We start from the raw sequence: 21,201 nt of genomic DNA, 5'->3' as shown, positions 1-21,201 counted from the left end.
TCATCATCTGTGTCTTGAGTTGGCTATTGGAGGGGACTGCAAGAGGCAGCTAGAGTGCTCCTGACAGACTGGGAGCCAGGAGATCTGGGTTCTAGTCCCCACTCAGCCATGGAAGCTCATTGGGTGACTTTGGGCCAGTCACAGACTCTCAGCCCAGCCTACCTCACAGGGTTGTTGTGAGGCTAAAATGGAGAGGAGGAGGATTATGTACGCCACCTTGGGTTCCTCAAAGAGGAAAAAAGGTGGGATATAAATGTAATAAACAAACAAACAAATAACTGCCTTGGTCGCCCTGTGGGATGACCTCTGCTGGTAGAGTGACAGGGGAATCGCAACACTGTTGATTCTCCTGGACCTCTCAGCGGCTTTCAATACCATCAACCATGGTATCCTTCTGGATAGCTTGTCTGGGTTGGGATTTGGAGGCACTGCACTGCAGTGGTTCTGCTCCTACTTGGATGGCCAATTCCAGAAGGTGGTGTTAGGGGATTATTGTTCTGTGCCATAGCAATTATGTCATTGAGTTCCACAGGGCTCAATTTGATTCCCCATGCTGTTCAACATCTACATGCGCTGAGGTTCCATCAATATGCAGATGACACCCAGCTGTATCTCTATTTCTCATCAAACCCAGGTGAAGCAGTGGCTGCTTTGAATCAGTGCCTGGGCATGGTAATGGACTGGATGGGGGCCAGTACTTTGAAACTCAATCCAGACAAGTCAGAGGTACTGTTAGTGGGTGGTTTGTCTGCCCGGCAAGGTAATATTCAACCTGTTCTGGAGGGGCTTGCACTCCCCCTAAAAGATCAGATTCATAGTTTGGGGGTGTTCTTGGACCCAGAACTGTCATTTCAGGCACAGGTGAACTCAATGGCAGGGAGCACTTTTTATCAGCTTAGGTTGGTATACCAATTACGCCCTTTTCTGGACAGAAATAGCCTAGCGACAGTTATCCATGCTATGATAACATCTCATCTTGGATTACTGCAATGCATTATACATGGGGCTGCTATTGAAAATGGTCCAGAAACTTCAGCTAGTCCAAAATAGGGCAGAAAGATTGTTAACAGGGACTGGCCAATGAGATCACATCATGCTGGTACTTTTCCAGCTGCACTGGCTGCCAGTTCATTTCTGGGCCTGATTCAAAGTGCTGGTATTAATATTCAAAGCCCTTAACAGCTTGGGGCCAAGTTATCTGAAGGATCACCTCCTGCCCAGACCCTAAGATCACCCTCAGTGGTCCTTCTCCATGAGCCCCTGCCAAATAGGGATGTCGGAGAATTTCTCCACAAATCTCTGGGAGGCCAAATGCCAACACATTTAGCCCCCCGAAATTGGTGGAGAAATGGTTTGCCCCCCCCCAGATGGGACTTACCTTTGTCGAATGTCCCTGGCAGCGGCGGCTCCCGGCGGCGGCTTGGCGGTGGCGGCGGCGGCCAGTCTTCCGACCGGCCGCCGCCGCCATTTCCAAGTAAAAAAAAAAGAAAAAGTGAAAGGCTACGTAAATCTTTACGTAGCCTATCACAGCTAGATTTTCAAAAAATACCATGATAGGCTACGTAAATGTTTACGTAGCCTATCACGGCTGACTTTGGGGGGGGGGAAGCGCATACGCAAATGGCGGCGTCCATGGGCGCCGCCATTTGCGTTCCTTATTTGGGCACGTGTAGTCTACGTAAACATTTAAGTAGACTACTGAGAAGATAAGGGCAAAGCAAATAGCGTAGATGCTACGCTATTTGCGTTCCCCTTATTTTCGCCGTAGTCTACGTAAATGTTTACGTAGACTACACGTGCCCAAATAAGGAACGCAAATGGTGGCGCCCATGGATGCCGCCATTTGCGTATGCGCCTTTTTTCCCCCCAAAGTCAGCCGTGATAGGCTACGTAAACATTTACGTAGCCTATCGTGGCTGACTGCAGGGACGCAAACGGCGGCGGCTACAGCCGCCGCCATTTGCGTCCCGACAGGAGATGCGATTCGCGGCCGGAGGGACGGGGTGCCTCCCCCACGGCCAGAATTTTGGGGGAAGGGATGGAGTGCCTCCCCCCCACCGCGAAGCAAGGTGTGGGTCCAGGTAAGGGACTTTCGTCCATCCCTACTGCCAAAGGAAGTGAGGCAGGTGGCTACTGGGAAGAGGACCTTTTCTGCTGTGGCACCCCGGCTATGGAATGAGCTCCCAAGAGAGGTTTGTCTTGCACCTACATTGTATTCCTTCTGGTGCCAGGTGAAGACCTTTTTATTCTCCCAAGCATTTTAGCATTTTATTTTCCTAGTCTTTTAGCTTTGGTGTTTTAAATCTCTGCATTGCTGCTAAGTTTTATTCTGGTTGTATTGTATTGTGGTTTTAATGCTTTTATATTTTATATTGTTTTATCCTGCATTTTTTGGTTTTAATTTTGTGAACCACCCAGAAAGGCTTGGCTATTTGGTGGTATAGAAATAAATAAATAAATAAATAAATAAATAAATTCCTGTTTATCCTGCATTTTACTAACTATAATTTAACATGTTGCACTTTGATTTGGATGGAATGCCAGTTTTAAACTGCTTCTAGTTTATTGGCTGTTTTCTGCTTAATTTTAGAATTACAGTATGTGCCTGGGGAATGAGTCTAGTGAGAGGGGCGGGTTGGGCATAATCATGGCTGAGGAAAATATGGTTCTGGAAGTTGGATGAACAAAGAGAAAGCAAGGGTAGTGAGACATCTAAGAGCTGTTTCCTTTTCTGATCCTTCCCCAACCAATGGGCTTTGAGTTGCCCTGTCAACCTGCCCTATAGTCTTGTGAAGCTACTACTTAATGCCAGGTCCCTTCATGATAAGACATCCACCATATACAATTTAATCATAGATCGGGGGGCTGACCTAATATGCATTACTGAAACAACTTTCTGCAGAAGACTTGTTCAGTGGAATACTGGGTTTCAGTGTTTGTTGTATCGGTTTGTGGGCAAGAGAGACTGCCAGTCCCCTTACCTGAGCTTGTTGGTGTGGTCTCAAGCATGCTGTTGGGAAGCCCTAGGAGGCTCATTTCTTTTGTCATCTGAGGACTCTCGGCTCTGTTTCTTTTGTCATCTGAGTCAGGTGAGGTTGTGCAGCTGCTGTACAGGTGCTGGTTTCATTAAGGATCTGGATGACTAATTCAAATTTAAACTGAAACTGTTTCCCAACAAGCCAGAGACACTGTAGGTAGATGGTTCCTGGGACTGGGGAATGAGTGTTCAACCAGTTCTGGATGGGGCTGCAGCTTGGGGGTGTGGCCTTGGTTTTGCAGTTTGGGGTGTGTGGCCTCAGTGACACAGTGTACCTTTTACCAGGTTTGGCTAGTTCACCAATTTCAGCTGTTCAAAGACAGAGATAATTTGGCCTCAATGATCAATGCTCTGGTAAACTCCTGGTTGGATTACCGAAATGTGTTATACATAAGACTGCCCTTGAAAATGACTCAGTGCAGAATATGGCTGCCAGAATTTTAAGTGGTACATCGAAGTTGTTCATATTACACTAATCTTAAAAGACTTGCACTAGCTGCCTATTCATTTCCAGGCCCAATACAAGATGCTGGTGTGTGCCTTCAAAGCCCTAAACAGCTTCAGACCCAAATACCTGAAGGAGCACCTCTTCCCATACCAGCCTGCCTGTGTTTTGAGATCTTCGCTGAAGCTGTTCTCCACATACCTTCCTTACCAGAAGTGTGCTTTGCAACAACAAAGGATAGGGCCTTTTCAGTGGCAGTACCCTGTTTGTGTAATCCCCTCCCTCAGGAGGTGCTCCTGGAGCCTCCATTACGTTATTTGCAGTGCAGTGCCAGATTAAAAAATGTCCTAATTTCCCTGGGCATTTGAATTTGAGAAATGCCTTAGCTTGCTGTATGTTTTTAATTGCTGCCTCATTTCATTTTTAATGTTATAGTTTTATTGACTATTTTGGTGTTTTATTATATATTTGCTGCTCACTGACCTTGAATCTAGTGGTATACAAATGGTTTAAATAAGTAAGTGTGTCTGGATTAAAGGCCAAAATGTAGTCACAGTGACTTCATCACAGTGATAGCACTGTATCACTGTCCAGTTTCAGTTGCGGTTTACATTAACATGTTCATAATGCATATTTGGACATTGTTCCCTCTCTATAACCACATATGCAATATGATTTAAGCTGCATAGTGTGGTAGTGCAGAGCAGGAGCAAAGCAGCTGGTGCAAGTCTGTCCTAATATACTGCCTGCCAATTGCAGTCCCATTTTAATGGGTTACCATACTATAGTAGACAGGCACATAGGGCTGTATTCAGTGGTGTAACATAAAGCTGAGGTTGGAAAGAACAAAGTGGCTCTGCCACCTGGTAAAATGAAGTTCTTTGCACTATGTATCAAGATGCCTAATCACATCACCACCCTGCAATCATTTCGACCAAGAAAACCTTCCTGGGCTGCAGTTTTTAGTGGAAATCTATGCTAGCTCCCCACCCCCCAAATGGAGGGATGGAATTAAGCTCCTCAAATCTCTCCACTTCTGAATTTTGAGGGATGCACCCCCTTGCTATGTTATTATTACATTAGTGACTGTGCCTACACAGCAGGTTGTGTTATGGCTTGAAAGGCTTAGCAGCTTTCATTGTCTCCCGTTCTTTCTCTGTCCCTCTGTCTTATCTCTCCATCCATTTTTGTTCTATGCGAAGGCTTTGCATGCTACGCTGTTTCTGGTGTTGGAGGCAATTGCCTGTGAAATAGCATTGATCCATGCTGTTGTGCTTCCCAGTAACCCTTAGACCCAATCCTACACACTTATTTGCTGCCAGTTTGGCCTATTGGCCTGTGTGCCTGGCTATCTTCAACAGCTCACAGAATTTCAGTCTCATATTAAAACATGGAGGCAAAATACTGGAAGAGAGATGGGTAAATTATAAAGGACTGAAAAAGCCCTGGGAAAGTATGTGTGTGTATGGAAATATGGTGTGTATTGAAACAGGGTATTTTGGAAATACCAGTTCCATTTGGCTACTGTCGGGATTGTTATAGTGGCTATAATTGGCAATCAGTTCTGCTTCCTTTATGCCTATGATGTTACAGAATGTGGAAATAAAATATTGGCACAACCAGATCTTTAGCTGTTCCTTTGAAGTACCACTATTTCATGTTCTGCCGAATCTAAACTTGGTTGCTGTGGAATAATGCGTCCTTTTTCCTTTAGCGATGGTTCATTCAAGCTTTCCACTGTAGTTGTTTGCTGTTGGGAATTTTTTCCTTGCATAGCAGGCTGCCCTGGAGCGACTGGCAGCAACTTTGTATGTGAGTATAATATTCTCGGGCTACTGTGCTTTAGACCTTCATGGAGATGCTGCCAAAGAATTAGTTGTAGGGGTACATCCAACAGCATCTTAATAGCTGTGACTCATAATTCATGGACTGTTTTTCCTATCCAAAAAAGAGAAAAAAGAACTTGAGAACACTTCACAACCAGTGCGTTGATGCTCTCTGCGTGACGGTGAAACCTGTCTTTAGCAGATCACAGGATTCCAATGACAGCCTGTTATGACGTTAAATGCCAGCAGTGCCCAGCCCCTGGTAATTAATCTGACAGCCATCACAGCCCCTTTACGTTTGCAGCTGCCGGCTCACAGTAGGCTCCCTCATCAGGATGGCCACAGTCATCCAGCCTTATGCAGAGCTCCCACAGTGCTTAGCTCAGTGGGAGCTGTCCCAGGTAACAAAACACTGGTTGAATGGTTGTCACTGTGGATAACTTGTATGTATAACACAGAATGTGTTCTGTAATTTCAAGGAAATGCCTGCAAATTGCCATATTCCTGGTCACAGAAGCCTGTCGTGACTTCCCCCCAGCTACTAACCGGTACGAGGGTGACCCACAATAAAACAAAATGGACGTTCTGTACTGTCTCAAGGGCAGGCAAGAACCTTGGACTAGACAGGCAGGCAACAGGGAGTCAGTGTCCTGCTCTAGAGCAAGTCTTGCCTGTTTGCAAGCAAGTACAGGGAGCAAGGCAATAGAGTCGTTGAGTAAGCAAATAAATGGTCAAGCACACAGGTTTCAGTCCAATGTGTTTTAAGCTAAGATGGGAGTGGTCAACAATCCAGGCAGACATCTGGACACCAGCAGCAAAGAGCAGGCAGCAGCAGAAGTAGTCGAGATGACAGGCAAGAGGTCAAACACAGTAAATTTGTCAGGTACATTATGCAGTCCAGAAGCAGGATCATGGAGCAGTCCAAGAGGTCAGGAACTGGAGCATCAGACACAATACAGGAGGCCAGGCGCACAGCAGAGGCTGGAAGGACCAAGTTGGTCCAACCCTAGCTGGGTTTCCAGTGCAGGCTTTTAAGCCCCAAGCCAGCTAGACCCCACCCAGAGTCAGCTGTAGCAATCAGAGCTCCTTTCCCAGAGCCTACTCCTGAGGAGTCTCTTTCTCCTGAGGAGACCTCTTCTGCAGGTGAGTGTCAAGGGCTCCTTGGCAGCCTCTTTCAGTCTAATCCAGTAGCCAAGTCCAGACACAGACAAAGGGATTCTTTTCAAAGCTTTATTCCTTTTTTACAACTTAACAACTCTACTATTAGCGACTAGCTATGAGCAGCAGAGTACTATGCACTCAGTTGGAACAGTTGGTTCCCACTTGAAGGAGAATCACTGGCAGACCCTGAACTTATGGGCTAGGGAGAGTCCCTCCCTTTTTCCCTTGGATCCTCTGGGCGCAACCGTTGCTTGCGCGCCAACCGGGCACTACGCCTCCTTTCTGCGCCCTCCATTTGGTGCCACTCCCTGCGTTAATGTTGCGCATCCAGCAAGCCCTCTTCCCATGCTCTCTCACTCCCGGGACCACTATCTATGTCAGGAATGCTGGTGGGAGGAATCTCTGCCAGCTGTTGGCCCTGGGAAGGATGAGTGCGCTCCTCTCCCAGGAGTGGCTGCTCCACCTCAGAATCAGAACTACTCTGGGATTCTATGGGCTCAGTGTCCACCCTGACAGTGAGCACTCCTTCACACAGGAGCCCTGCTAGCCTGCCTCTTGAGGCAATGACACTCCTGGGGATCAGGGGGTGGCTCAGCCTCTGCATCCAAGGCAGAGACTCCCTCTCCTGACCTGGATGGTCCAGCAGCTACTTCCCCCAAGGGTTCAGGCTCCTGTGGGGCTGGTGGCAGTCCCTGGGCGGGGGTATCCTGGGCTTCTGGGACCTCCAGCTCCTCCTCTGAGGAAGACTCCTCCAATTGGGACATGACAGTCAGACAAGCAACAGGTAAGCAAGCAGACAGGACCTGATGGTCTCCCAAAGAAACGGGTTGCTCAGAATGGGAGAAGGCAGTGGATCTGGAAGCTTTACTTCAGGTTGGCCTTCTGGTGTGTACAGTCTTCCAAGTCAAGAAGGATGATTGGCTGTGGTGTGAATGTGCTAGCTAGAACTGTCAGTAGTTCCCCTCCCCCCTATACAGGCAGCCCCTGTGGCATAGAAAGAGAGAGACATGTGTCTGATCTGCAGCGCTCTCAGCTGAAGCCATGTGTCAGGTGACATACACCAAGAAACTAGAACTCAAGCTGAGTCAAATTGGGAAGGGGGCTTGAAATGCACCCCCTACAACTCTAGAAAAATGTCACCCATTCCACTTCTGGAAGTTACAAATAAAATATAATGTTATCCTTTTAAGTTGACAGCCCCAGGGACAAGGGGGCTAGTGTTTTTTTATTCAAAAGTCATTAGAATAGTAATGCAATCTGGAGTGAAGAAACCCAAGAGAACTGCTATCCACTAGGAACCAATTTTCTTATTAATAAATTTATAATTTTCTCTTTAAATAATAGTATGTTGCAAGGAGGTAAAACCAGTTTTAAAAGTATGACAGGCTCTACAATGAGCAAACTGCTAACTGAACTATAATGTCCTCTCTCTCTCTCAAAAAAAAAGTTGTGGGTCAAAGAACGTAGCTAGTGAGAGAATGGGAAGGAGGTAAAAGGGAAAACTATGCCATTGTTGTCAATAAGAAAATAGGAACTAAATTGGGTGCCATTATGTGTGATATGCATAAACAGTGATACCTTATATAGAGAGGAGCATACTATATGGAATGGTACTTTCTCTTGTCCTGTATTATCAACAGACCACTGCACAGACATTTCTCACTTTATTTCTCCACAATCATTGTAGAAAATTGGTTTATCTGTCTTCTACATATTGATGTGGTCTCAGAAGGTGTCCAGTTGTAATGTTCCTTACATAGCTTATGATCCAGGGCCTTTGTGTGAGTGTTTTTAAGTGTGAGTGCTTTTTGAGTTCCAGCCCCTGTGCTAGATGAGCCTGGAGGGTGGAAGCATCCTAAGAGTAGAGTCCCTAAAGCCCCCTCAGGACTGAGACAGTATTAGGGAGGGGCCATAGCTCCGTGTTATAGAGCACAAGCTTTGCATGCAGAATGTCCCAGGTTCGATCCCCGGCTTCTCCAGGTAGGGCAAGGAAAGAATCCTGCCAGAAACCCTTAAGAACCACTGCCAGTCAGTGGTGACAATACTGGGCTAGAAGGACCAATGGTCTGACTCAATATAAGGCAGCTTCCTATGTTCCCCTGTATGTAAGAGGCTGGAGCTGTGAAGCTGGGAGGAAGAAAGATGGAGCCAGCCAAACTGACTTCTCTGGAGGGATGTACGAAAGTCACTTACCTGGTCTCGCAGCTTGCTTCGCGGTGGGGGGGAGGCGCTTCGCTGCTCCCCCCGAAGTTCAGGCCAGGGGGGGGTGGGGGGGGAGGCTTCCCGCCTCGCCTGGCCGAAATTCAGGCCGGGGAGAAGCGCCCTGTCTCCCCGGCCACGAACTTCAAAAGAAAAAGAAAAAAGCCCCGTGATAGGCTACGTAACGATTTACGTAGCCTATCACAGCTAGATCTGCAAAGTCAGCCATGATAGGCTACGTTAATCGTCACGTAGCCTATCACGGGTGACTTAAAAAAAAAAAAAAGCGCGTACGCAAATGGCGGCCCCCATAGGGAGCCGCCATTCGCGTTCCTTATTTGGTCCCTGTAGTCCACGTAAAGATTTACATAGACTACAGCGAAAATAAGGGCAATGCTATTTGCGTTGCCCTTATTTTCGCCAGTGGACCGAATGCGTTGGCACTCGGCCCCCCGAAGTTTCGGGGAGAAATTCTCCCCCATCCCTACTTCTCTGGTCATGATGACTTGGGTTGGCAATGGCATAGCTTGGTTTTTGCACAGATGCAAACCATAGGGGCTGGGTATATATAGCACATGCCTCTGGATCCCAAAGCCCGTTGGAGTTTGTTTCCTCATGCAGAAGCCTCATTGCATTATCTTCTTTATGCTCAAGCAAGAGCCTGTAACATGCCCATCATCACTAAGGTTGCCCATCACTGATGCAACCTTATGCAATATAGCCACTCCTATATCAGTAAGAATGTCAGGACAACCTTTTATGTGGCACTTCGTATTAATCGCAACCCCGTTTAAGCCTCAGGTTTTATTTTCAGCAACATAAGTTTCATTACAAGTTGGCAAGCTGCATACTCTACTCACTGGTAGGAATGTAGGAATGTATCAAGCTGCATCTGGGCTTTAATTCCTCATTTTCAAACATTAAATGTCAGGAGCTCAATTAACATTTTCATTAGTGCATATTTATTGTTCTCCTATTGAAGCTACAGAAGTTTGGGGTTGATGCTTCCTTTCCTGTTATTTTTAAAGTAAAACAAAACACAACTGAACAGACTAGTTTTACTTACTTTCCTTTTTATGCAATGAAATAAACAACTATTTTGAAAGTTTACTTCCCTGTAGGGTATGTAGCTTAAGAAACTATAGATATGGTATTGATTATTTCACTTCTAAGTCATTGCTTGCTATAAAGCTTTACAACCAACTTGTGTATGAAGGTTTTTTAGAGGTTGTGATAAGAGGTTATTTGGAGATTACTTGTAGTATGGAGATTATTACTGAAGTCCAGCATGGCCAAACAGGTGTGCATCCCCCCCCCCCAAATTTATTAACATTTTTTGTTGGCCAACTCATTCAAAAAGCTTTCATGAAAAAAGGACAGACTGTTGTCCAACAAGACCAAATTGGTTTTACAACCTTTAAATTTGAACCCCGAAGAGCTGTGGGGAGAATCAATTCCTCAAGAAGATTCAGACAATGCTGTTTCCTGTCAAGTTGCAGCAGATCTCACAGCTGTATTTATTGGTGCTAAAATTACATTTGCCCAACCGAATGCGAAAATGTAGAAGCATTTTCAAAACTGGGCATTTTAAATGACCTCAACACTAAATGTTAATGCCCAATTCACTAAAATCACTTTAATAAAACAAGGATCCTGGAGAGGTCTAGAATTTCTACTGTCCTAGTTCTGACATTAGGTGGTGGTGGTTCGATTGAATCTCCCTGGCCATAATCTGTTGAGCTTTGCCTTAGAGCAGCCTGGATTTCAACTAGGCTTGCATGGTCCTCTCCTCATTGGGAATAGCTGTATCTTTTGTATTTAGCCAGTGCAAATGGGGTGAGAATTTTGTTAGGTTCATTTTTGATAAGCACTTATCAAAAAGCCCAAATGTCTTCTTAAACAGGATGGAATGAACTTGATAGATTTTAAAAAGATGAACAGGGAGAAAGTGAAACTTAGATTCATCCATCCCTAGCAATAGCTGGGGGTGGGGGGTGGGGATAAGACCAGTATGCCAACATTGCTGTCAGGTCTGTGACATCAGTAAATTCCCAGCATATTTTCTGAAGCCAGGGAAAAGAGATCTCTGCGCTCGGGTGCCATGTGGGTTTTAGGGATCAGTTGTGTTGAGCAAATATATATTGAAAAAACTCAGTGGAGAATCAGATATATCTTGATTGGAGTTCAGAAACTTTGTTTCAGTGGAAGTGATTTCATTGATTCTGTTTGTGTTGCGTGTTCTTACCTTCTGAGTCTGTGTAAAAATATAAAAGGGAAGCAGGGAAAAATTAAGTTCCCTGAATCCAATTATTTCAATTATGTGATCAGTGCACGAATGCTATACATGTAAATTAATTGGCTAGAGTACCAAGTTGTGTTAAAAAAAGCTTTATCTAGTTAAAAGTCTTGTTTGCATGCATGCTCTTTATGAGTACACATACAACCACGAACAATTACATGTAAAACAAAAACCCATTGTTAAATGTAAAAAAAACCCCTTCCCATGTCTTCTTTCATAGGAAATCATCTCCTTTTACATTTTCTTGTATTGCAAATAAAGCACAGTATGATTCATTGTAAATATAAAGCCACAGGGCCATATTTTTTAGTTATTTAATTCCACATGTCCTACAGTTTTCATCACTCAGTCCTTTCACCAGCCCCATATTGGTTTCCAGTATCCTCTGAATTAAAACAATAAAAGCATTGCTTTCAGCAGTTGACTGTTCAGGGAAAAAGTTTGGTTCCTCTGTAGCCACACATGAGCTTATTATATCTCTCCATGTGTTTGTATTTCAGGCAATGTGGGGCCAGAATTGTCATACACTGAGGTTGGCATGTTTATTTCTTCAGATGGTGGAAATTCTTGGAGACAGGTAATTGTTGTTGGAAGATTCAGGGAACAACTGGATTTTCTGCAAAACGTTCCCAACTATTTCATGAGTTTTGGGAGTACAATTCATGTTGTACTTTTTGTGTTTGCAGATCTTTGAGGAAGAATACAATGTATGGTTCCTTGACTGGGGTGGAGCCCTTGTAGCTATGAAACACACATCAATGCCCATTCGCCATTTGTGGTAAGGATGTTTTCTTAAACTTGAGAACATGCTCCTTAATGAAGGATGGATCCTTCCCTTGGCAGACCTAGAACTGACTCTTGCATGACTCTTTTTGTTGAGTAATATGATTAGACAATGTGGAAACTCTGCAAGGGCTTCTATTTTTCTCTTGCATTTTTTCACAAACACAGTCCCAGATAAAGTCAAGGACACCTGGAAATGATTTTGTACATATAAAAGAAGTAACCAGAAGGCAAGATGCCAAGCCAGTGATGAAGTGGTGGTTATGCTTTCTTCATAAAAATTTCTAGCAGACTTAATCATCTGCTCATATTATGTATTTAAAAGATTTCTATGCCACCCTTCAGTAAAACTTGCAGGGCAATGTACATTAAAAATTATAAAACAATAACACATTTAAAACCCATTTAATGCATACAAATGCAGAACAGAATCACAACAGCAGTAAAATGCAGCAAAGCACATAAAACCGTCATTAAGACTAGCTCACACTACATGCTAGAATGCCTGGGCAAATAAGAATGTTTTCATCGGGTGCCAGAATAAGATTACAGTTAATGCCAGGCAAGTTTTCCTGAGGCTTTCCTGAGGTTGTCACAACCAAAAAGCCCTTCTATTTGGGTGCCACCTGCCTGATTTCATTGTCACTCTGCTGTATGGGAGAATTCTTCTTTCTTGCATACATTATCTGCCTGCCTATCCTTGATGATTTAGAACCATTATCTCCTAGCTTAGAGAATATGTACCTCATTCCGCAGTCTTATAAATATTCTGTTTAAAAGCCATTCCCTCCTCCCAACAAATGCCTCCCTACATCTGCCAGTAGGAAGGAGAAACTTACCAGCAAGTGAGGGTGGGGTGGAATAGGTGAATGAAGCTGACTTGCTTGTGGCTATCTTATTTTTTTTTATCTTTTATTTATTAAAATATTTATGCCCAACACTTTTGAACCAAAAGGATCTGCAAGGCAGTGAAGAGCACTGAAATCCAAATACATGTTAAAACCTCTACAAAACATAATAATAAATAACAACAACTCTGCAATAACCCAACTATATGAAACACAACACAATCCTATGCATGTTTAGGGATAGGGAGAAATTCAGTCAGAACTTTCCAAATTTCACACTTTTGAACTAATGCATGAAATGACGTTCAGTTATCCTTTGAAATTCACACTCCTCTGAATTTTGCAATGGTGTGTTCACCAATAAAACATGCATACAAAATCTGTATTTTAGGGGAAAGTGCACACAAAGATGCATATATTAATGAAAAGAATGTTTAAAATGCATTATGTTAAGGACATTGCTTGCAAAGATCATGTATGTTAGGCAAAATAATGCATATATTGGGAGAAATGTGTACCAAAATACATACAATTTTTTATGCAAACTTCAAAAAATCTTAAAGTTTGGGGTGAACTGAACATAAGATTGGAAAAATTCTCAATGTTTGGGACAAACTGAAACCAAACTTATGACTGAAAAAATAAGAAACAGAGAGACAAAGATTTGTTAATTCCTATGAATGTTATGCATACTTTCATTTCACCCTTCAACAGGTTCCCAGGTCTGGTTACAAAAAGTTAAAATTGCAATAATACAAAATTAGAACAAAAGTAAGCTCCACGATGTTTCATGGGCTTACTCCCAGTGCATAGGATTGCAGTCTTAATTAAGCAGTAGTAAACACAAATCAGAACAACAGAGCAGTCACATATTCTATGCAAATGTCTAGCAATGCCTTTTCTTTTTGTTATATGTCATGTGAACAAGCAAACAAAATCCTCTTTGCCCACAGTGATGAAGATGAATTTCCATTCATACTTACAATTAGCACTGTTTTCCATAAAATAAATGTGGGTGTTGTGCTTCTTCTAATGGGCTGACCTACTCCAATTTCTGAAGCTGTTAATGGAGAAAATTACAGGGAAAGAGCTTTCAGGAGCTGACATCCAAACACCCTGTGTGTGAATACAAATAATCTTGCAGATGGACACTTGTGACTCTCTGTACAAAATGAGAGATTATGTCTTTCAATCAAATAATAATACAGCTTTACCACAGTTATAATGTGCAAGTATCTCCTCTACTTTAGTTATTAAAGTACCCTTCAATTGGTAACATTGATGTGGGCCACTTAAAGATCCCAGTGAACTGAAAGTTCTGCCTTTCACACTGGAATATATTCTGTAGGTGATTTCACATATTCAGGAGGTTGATGTCTTGTCAGTTCCCACAGGTCAGTGTCTCTTAGCTCCTCTAACATGGGTTACTGTACTATTATGGTTAGGGTTACCATTATGGTTAGAGTTTCCTTGAGGAATTTGGTATTTGCCAATTCCGATACAAAATGTCCTGTTCTGCACCTCTCAGACTACCCTGTAGATCAGAATTCAGCTGTCCATCAGATTTTCCACTTCTCGAAGTGTTACAACACCAGTCTCAGCAGCTTAAAGAAATGAAAATATATATATTTAAATGAATATTTTGAGAGAAAATACACATTGTGTATTAAAATATGTATTTGAATAGTGTTTTGAGACTATTTAGTTATTAACGATCAGTTTTTAACAATATAACTGATTAATACAAAATTGGAAAGGAATTGTGGGTAAAAAAGAAAAGAAAGAAGAACCATGCCGAAGTGACATGGACATGTTTGCCCATCCCAGATTATGGAAACTTTCACTAAAGCAAGGCTATGTGATAAAACACTCCATGACTACTGATGTTCAGATTGTCAAGTGATAAGCACTGTGAGCAGATGAATAACGTAATGTTTGAAGGGTATAATAACATTCTGGTGGCTTTGCACTAGAGTTGAGCTAAAGGAGAGCACTTTTCATGAAGCAGTTCACTCTCCATGAAAAGGGTTCTTCATTTTGGTGATGTCTTGTAGTCCATCAAGGATGTCAAGATACCTATAAAGATTTGGACCACTCTAGTTTTTCACCTTTATATAACTTTCCATAGCTTGGTGGTAGAGCACCTGCTTTGCATTCAGAAGGTCCCTGGTTCAATCTCTGGCATTCCCAGGTAGGGCTAGGAAAGAATCCTGCCTGAAACCCTGGAGAGGTGCTACCAAGCTAACGATACTGGGCTAGATGGACCAATGGTCTGACTCAGTATAAGGCACCTTCCCATGTATCTAAGCATGGTCATCTATACTGAATTGCTCTAAACCAGGCATTCAAAAAGTGCGGTCTGCAGGCATTCCCCTAAGTATTTTCTGGTGGCCCTTGAGACCCCTAGTTAGGGGTGCACGAAAGTCACTTACCTTTTCTCGCAGCTTGTTCGCGGTGGGGGGGAGCACTTCGCTGCTCCCCCCGCGAAGTTCAGGCTGGGGGGGAGGCTTCCTGCCTCGCCCGGCCGAAATTCAGGCCGGGGAGGAGGCTTCCCGCCTCGCCCGGCCGCGAACACGAAAGTAAAAAAAAACCAAAACAACGTCCCCTGATAGGCTACGTGACGATTCACGTAGCCTATCACGGCTAGATCTGGAAAGTCAGCCGTGATAGGCTACGTGAATCGTCACGTAGCCTATCACGGGTGACTTTAAAAAAAAAAAAAAAAGCGCGTACGCGAATGGCGGCCCCCATAGGGAGCCGCCATTCGCGTTCCTTATTTAGTTGCTGTAGTCTATGTAAATGTTTACGAAGACTACGGCGAAAATAAGGGCAATGCTATTTGCGTTGTCCTTATTTTCGCCGTAGTCTACGTAAACATTGACATAGACTACAGCGACCAAATAAGGAAGGGGAATGGCGGCTCCCTGTGGGGGCCGCCATTCGCGTACACGCTTTTTTTTTTTTTTTTAAAGTCACCCGTGATAGGCTACGTGACGATTCACGTAGCCTATCACGGCTGACTTTCCAGATCTAGCCGTGATAGGCTACGTGAATCGTCACGTAGCCTATCAGGGGACGTGTTTTTTTTTTTTCTTTCATTGCAATGGCGGGGGCGGCAACCGGTCGAAAGACCGGCTGCCGCTCCCGCCCTGCTCGAACACTGGCCGAACCGCCAGCCGGACCCGCCGCCGGGAGGGACATTCAGGGAAGGTAAGTCCCGTCCCGGGGGGGGGGGTGCGGGGTGCGGGGGGGTGCGGAGGATTTCTCCCCGAAACTTGTTCGGGGGGCCGAATACGTTGGCGCTCGGCCCCCCGAAGTTTCGGGGAGAAATTCTCCGCCATCCCTACCCCTAGTACCTGCCACTGATAAAAAACGAAAAGGGGAGAAGGAGTTTTGTACACTGAGCTGTTTCAAGAGCCTGTTTTCAGGCAGTCAACTGGGATAGAAACATTAAAATAAAATGAATTAGTCAATAAAGCACCCTGCTATATTGTCAAACAGATTTAAATCTTTGATTCCAAAACACAGGCCTCTGTGTTTGTGGATCTAAACTAACTGAATATTGCTCAATAATCATATGACCAGATTTAAAGGGAGATGCATACTTCTTATGTACTTCTCTCTCTTCTGTTAGCAATTCATAGAGGCCATTAGGGATCCTTGAGGAATTCATTCTTTGCAAATTCCTATATGAATTGACCTGATCTACATGTCTTGGACAAATGTAGAGATCAGAACTTGGCTATCCACTGGATTTCACACTTCTCCGAATGTTGAAGCTCAGTTCCTTGCATTTTAACATATCAAATACGTATTTAAATAGTGAGAGAACATATTTTTTGAGGATATCTTTTTTAAAAAAATCTGCTGCTAAATGAAGAAATGGAATGGAACATAATTATGGGCAATTTCCCCCACCTGACCTGCAAGGCTTTGGGAGGGGACATGTTTGCAGCCAGCTGGAGAGGAGGAGGAGGTTACATCCTCAACATGCAGCTGCACGCAACACCAGTGTGGAAAGGGGCTGGGTGTAGCCCATTATTTAAGTCAGCTCCAGCCCTCATCAAGCCTCTTTCTATTTCCAGGACCTGCCCACCTTCACTTAATTCAGTACAGCATTAGCTGGTCACCTTCTGAGGGCTGAGTAGGAAGCTTTTACCCCTCTACAAATTGGCTCAGTGGACAGGTTTTTTCACCTGCTCTACACTAATCAATGGGAAAAGAGGTATAGTAATGTGGTTGGTGAGTTAATTAAGTAAATCACAGGTATGTACAGGAAATGATCACGTAGGGATGAGCTTTAGTGTGCAACCTGAGGCACCTTTATGGTGATTCCCAAGACTTGCCACCCAGGGCTATGTAACCCACGTGCAAGTTATGGATTGTGTTTGGGGCTAACCTGGCTCACGCTTCCAGAGTTCTACAGCACCATGAGGATGTAGATGATTCAGGAAGACTTAAGGGGACAAATTACCTTCCCTCTTCCTGGTCAGAAGCAGGTTTGCCCAACTAACTCACAAGCTAGTTGCTTGCAGGACCCTGAAAAATCTAGGCTCCTGCGCAGTCATCTCTGCAGATCCTGTTATTTTAAACACATGTGACCCTAATTCAACCTATTTATCCATGTCTCACCTCTTTATTCTAAGTAAGTTCATAAAGAGTTTCAGAGCATAAACTGACAGATTTACCTGTGTCTAGATGTCATGAAACATTCTCCACTACAAAGAGAGGATGTGGACTCTACAGTGGTTTCTGTTTTTCAGTCCGAAATGCAGTGATGCCAAGTCCTGCTAATAAGTTGTATACCAAAGATAGCTCCATGTACTTAGGTGGGATAAACCCAATAATATTCTACCTATTATGATGGAGGGCCAAACTAAATGGGATGGTCATGCGTGGTTCTTCTGTATTCTTCTCTCTCTCTCTCTCTCTCTCTCTCTCTCTCTCTAATCAAATACAGCTGTGAAGGCTGCAGTCAGACCAAAAGCCTGCCTTATGGAAGGGCAGGCTTCTCAACCCTGTCCCCTCTTACTGTTTTTACACCAAAAATTGCCCCCTCCCAAAAGTGAGTGTGCAGAGGGGGGAATTATAGCAGAAAAACTACTGGTAGGAAAGGGGTTAAGACACCCTTTTCCTTGCACTCCACTGTATCCCTTTGGGGTGCACCTAGTAAAAAATGAGAATGTCAGAGAAAACTTACATATGACTGTGTAGTTCCATCCTAAATAAGGGACTGGGCATAAGTGATTATTTACCCTTTCAGTTCCTTTATAATTTCTTGGGTTTGTTCTGCCCTGTGTTCCTCCAGTTAAGTAGGATAAGTTTTAAAACTTAATTCTGGAATTGGAGTATGCATGGTTTGCCTCAGCTTTCAGCTACTTTAGCTCAGTTGGATTCCCCCTCCCATATTACTGATGAGCACATGGACATTGATAAAGCATTGGGGTGGGGGGATGCAATCTTGATATGACTGAGCTGCATCAAGATCCTTGTGACATGTTTTCTGATAATCACGTGTGCACAGGAGTGCATTGTTTAAACACCACACAAAAGAATCTTGATACAATCATATGTACCAAAACATCAAGAATGTTTTGTTAATGCATACAACTGCACACATGCACTGGTAAAAAACTGCAAAAAAGAACCTTGAGCCAGTTAGGTGTGCTGTCATATCAAGATTGCTTTTTCTACAGCATTCGATCAATGTGCACGTATTGCAAATGCATTCACATTCACACCATGCTTTTTCTGTGATGAGGCCTATTTGAATAATTGATTGTTTTAACTGTGTTTTTAATGCAATGCTTGCTTGGCAAAATAAAAATTTTGCATAGTAGGCTCAAAATAAAAAGTGTAGTACAGTCTTACAAAGACATCAGACCTCTCTTGATTAATGAAAATCCTTAATTCCTGTAACAGAACAATAGTTCATGGCACACGCTGAAGTGGAATTCTCTTTTCCAGGATCCTCTAGTTTCCCCTGATCAGAGCTAAGCTATCATTTGACTCAGGCAGAGCTGTCCCTCATTGACTTTGATAATCGTTCATGGTGCATTACTTCTTCAAAGCACCTCGAAGCACAGCATTAATTAATAACAAGGCAAGACTTTGAAGATTGATGCCTGTTTATAAATCCAACTACTGTCACTCACCAGCCTAAGAAGGTGCTTAATTACCTTGGAAATGGCTCCAGTGAAATCCTTTTATGTGTATTTATCTCATCTCTTTCAATCTCAGGGTGAGTTTCAATGAAGGAAGGACCTGGAATAAATATGGCTTCACATCAGCACCGCTCTTTGTGGATGGGTCCCTGGTGGAGCCAGGCATAGAAACACAGATAATGACGTAAGTTGCAGAGTTAATCAAGGTGCCTTGGGAGTCAGTGGAGTTGTGCCACTTTGGCCATCCATCAAAACGGAATGTCAGGTTTGTTCCAGGGTGTCTCTGTGTAGCCCTCTGGAGTCAGGAAGTGCTGCATGTTGGCTCTTACGCTGATATAGCAACTGTATTTTTCCCCTCTAGTTTTGATAGTGGTAATAATGTAATACAGCATTTCTATGGATGTTGGGTTTAAATGCATACCATGCTAAAACAAGCTACTGATATTTGCAGAACTGAGAAATGATGAGGCTATCAGTGCTGTCTTATTTACTGTGGTTAAACAATCTGATTTCAATGGATGAACTGCCGTGAAAGAAGAGTAATAGTTTCTCTTTTGGGTGCCTTGAGCTTTCGTTTTCAGTGTACAAGTTGAGGCATTGGTCCGCATTCAGCATGGTGAACAGGACACCTTCAAGTGATACGTGAACATAAATGAAATTCTCATACATCCCTAAGTCTGCTGGGCTACAAATGGATAACAGCTCTCATTGGCTGACATGGCACAGTCACCCATTTGCAGCTGGGAATTATAGCGGCTTGCTAGCTCCCATGATCCCTAGTTGCAAAAGAGACAGCTCCACAGAATGTAAGCCCCAATTCAAGCTGGGCAAATGCAAAATGATTTTTGCCAGACTCAAACTGGATTGTCTCATTTAGGAGGGTTCTATCACCACCCTCCCTGAATACTTTCCTCATCCCTACTCCTGGGTATGCAAGGAGAATTTGACTTTAAGGGTGCAATCCTATGCATGTTTAGAAAGAAAAAAGCTCTACAACTCCCAGCATTCCCCAGCTAGCATTTTTTTTAATGTCTAAACATGCATAGGGTTGCAACCTAAGCCTCCTATCTAGACCTAGAAAATCCTTCTGGACCAGCTGTAGGAGTTTTCCTTTTATACTGGTTTTGCTGGATTGCTGCTGCAGCTACCACTTGCTGTCTTACAGCATTTCCCTAGTGGCCAGTTCAGTGTAGATTTATTACTGCTTTCAGACATGCTGATTCTGAAAAGGCTGGCGACAGCAACAACGGTTCCAATATCTGGATCTCTAGTGAGGAGATGAAGCATGGAGATTTCTTTATATTAAGCAGGTGGAGGCCATGCACAGGTTTGGGACTACCCAATTTCCTTAAAAAAAACAACTCTCTTCACATCAGGGCCAAGAAAGATATATTAAAAGAAGGAAATGGTAGCAACATGTGGCTTTTCTACCCATCTCAGGTACTAAGTCAGTCTCACTACTGGGGAAAAAACTTCACCCAGCATATTTGGTAAAGGCAAACAGCTTATTTAAATGTGACAACCCATCAAGCTTTATCTTGGTTTGGCTACTTCACACCTGAAAGAGTGCAGTGTGCTTAGATTCCATATTATGCTGTTAGCAATGGCTTCTCACAGTTTGTCCATTGGATAATGATATGTCAGCTGGAGATGAAGCTACAGTTTCACAAAATGATTGGGTGTGTGTGTTCTTTTTCTTTTTTTGTGGGCAGTAAAGCAAGAGTTCTGAGTTTCTTTTTGGAAGAAAGTCAGGATGTTCTTCCCTAAGAAAATGTGGCTCCATTGAAAATATGAGCACGGCTTTTGTGTGGAGGAAAATGGAGTGTAGTGGGTGGATGAGAGTTTGGTTTGGCACCTGCAAAATACCCCCTCTCCTTTCATAAAGCTGGCATTGGGGATGTGTGAGACAAAGGCAGATGAGCATGGATAGCTATCAATACTAGAGACTTGGGCAATGTGTACTGGTTAATTTCTCTGGCATGCTCAGCATTCCCAAACAGCTGATATGAGACATCAGCCTATACTGGGAAGCACCATTATGTTTCTGTAGTGTTATAGACCAGGCTGCTGGTTTTGATGACATAAGTATAGTAAAGCACATTGCTAACTCTAGTGGTAGATAAGTGACCCCATAACTTTCTCGCCTCTTGGTCCATTCTGACCGTATGATCTGAAACACTTAGCATTCACTCCTGACCAGTGTTGTCTGCACTGAAATCATCTGAGAAACTGTATGTTTTACCTAGCTATAAAGCTCCCTGAAAAGCAGGCACTGCAATAATAGGGAGCAGGTACATGCTGTTGGCCCAGTCCCTGGCATTGGCCATGTTGCCTGGCCCAGTGTCTACAGATTACCACATGTTAACAAATTTATCTGCAGGGAAAAAGCCTTTGCGTGAGCAATTTCTGTGTGAGTAGATTTCTGTGCCATCAGGCCAC

At 43.6% G+C, this 21,201-nt stretch overlaps 1 protein-coding gene across 1 annotated transcript in view; it reads left to right on the top strand.

The window, feature by feature from the left end:
• Positions 1-21,201, top strand: part of SORCS3 (sortilin related VPS10 domain containing receptor 3) — a 516,588-nt gene that overhangs the window by 360,327 nt on the left and 135,060 nt on the right. Inside the window, exons 12-14 of the mRNA XM_084841986.1 lie at positions 11,468-11,544; positions 11,654-11,745; positions 18,839-18,946. Coding sequence (XP_084698112.1) covers positions 11,468-11,544; positions 11,654-11,745; positions 18,839-18,946 — 277 coding nt within the window. The remainder of the gene's footprint in view (positions 1-11,467; positions 11,545-11,653; positions 11,746-18,838; positions 18,947-21,201) is intronic.

This window comes from Heloderma suspectum, chromosome 3 (genome assembly GCF_057233095.1).
Source record: "Heloderma suspectum isolate Gila_16-S chromosome 3, 16-S_ref, whole genome shotgun sequence".
Taxonomy (NCBI): Eukaryota; Metazoa; Chordata; class Lepidosauria; order Squamata; family Helodermatidae; genus Heloderma; species Heloderma suspectum.
This window is presented reverse-complemented; position numbering and strand designations above follow the sequence as displayed.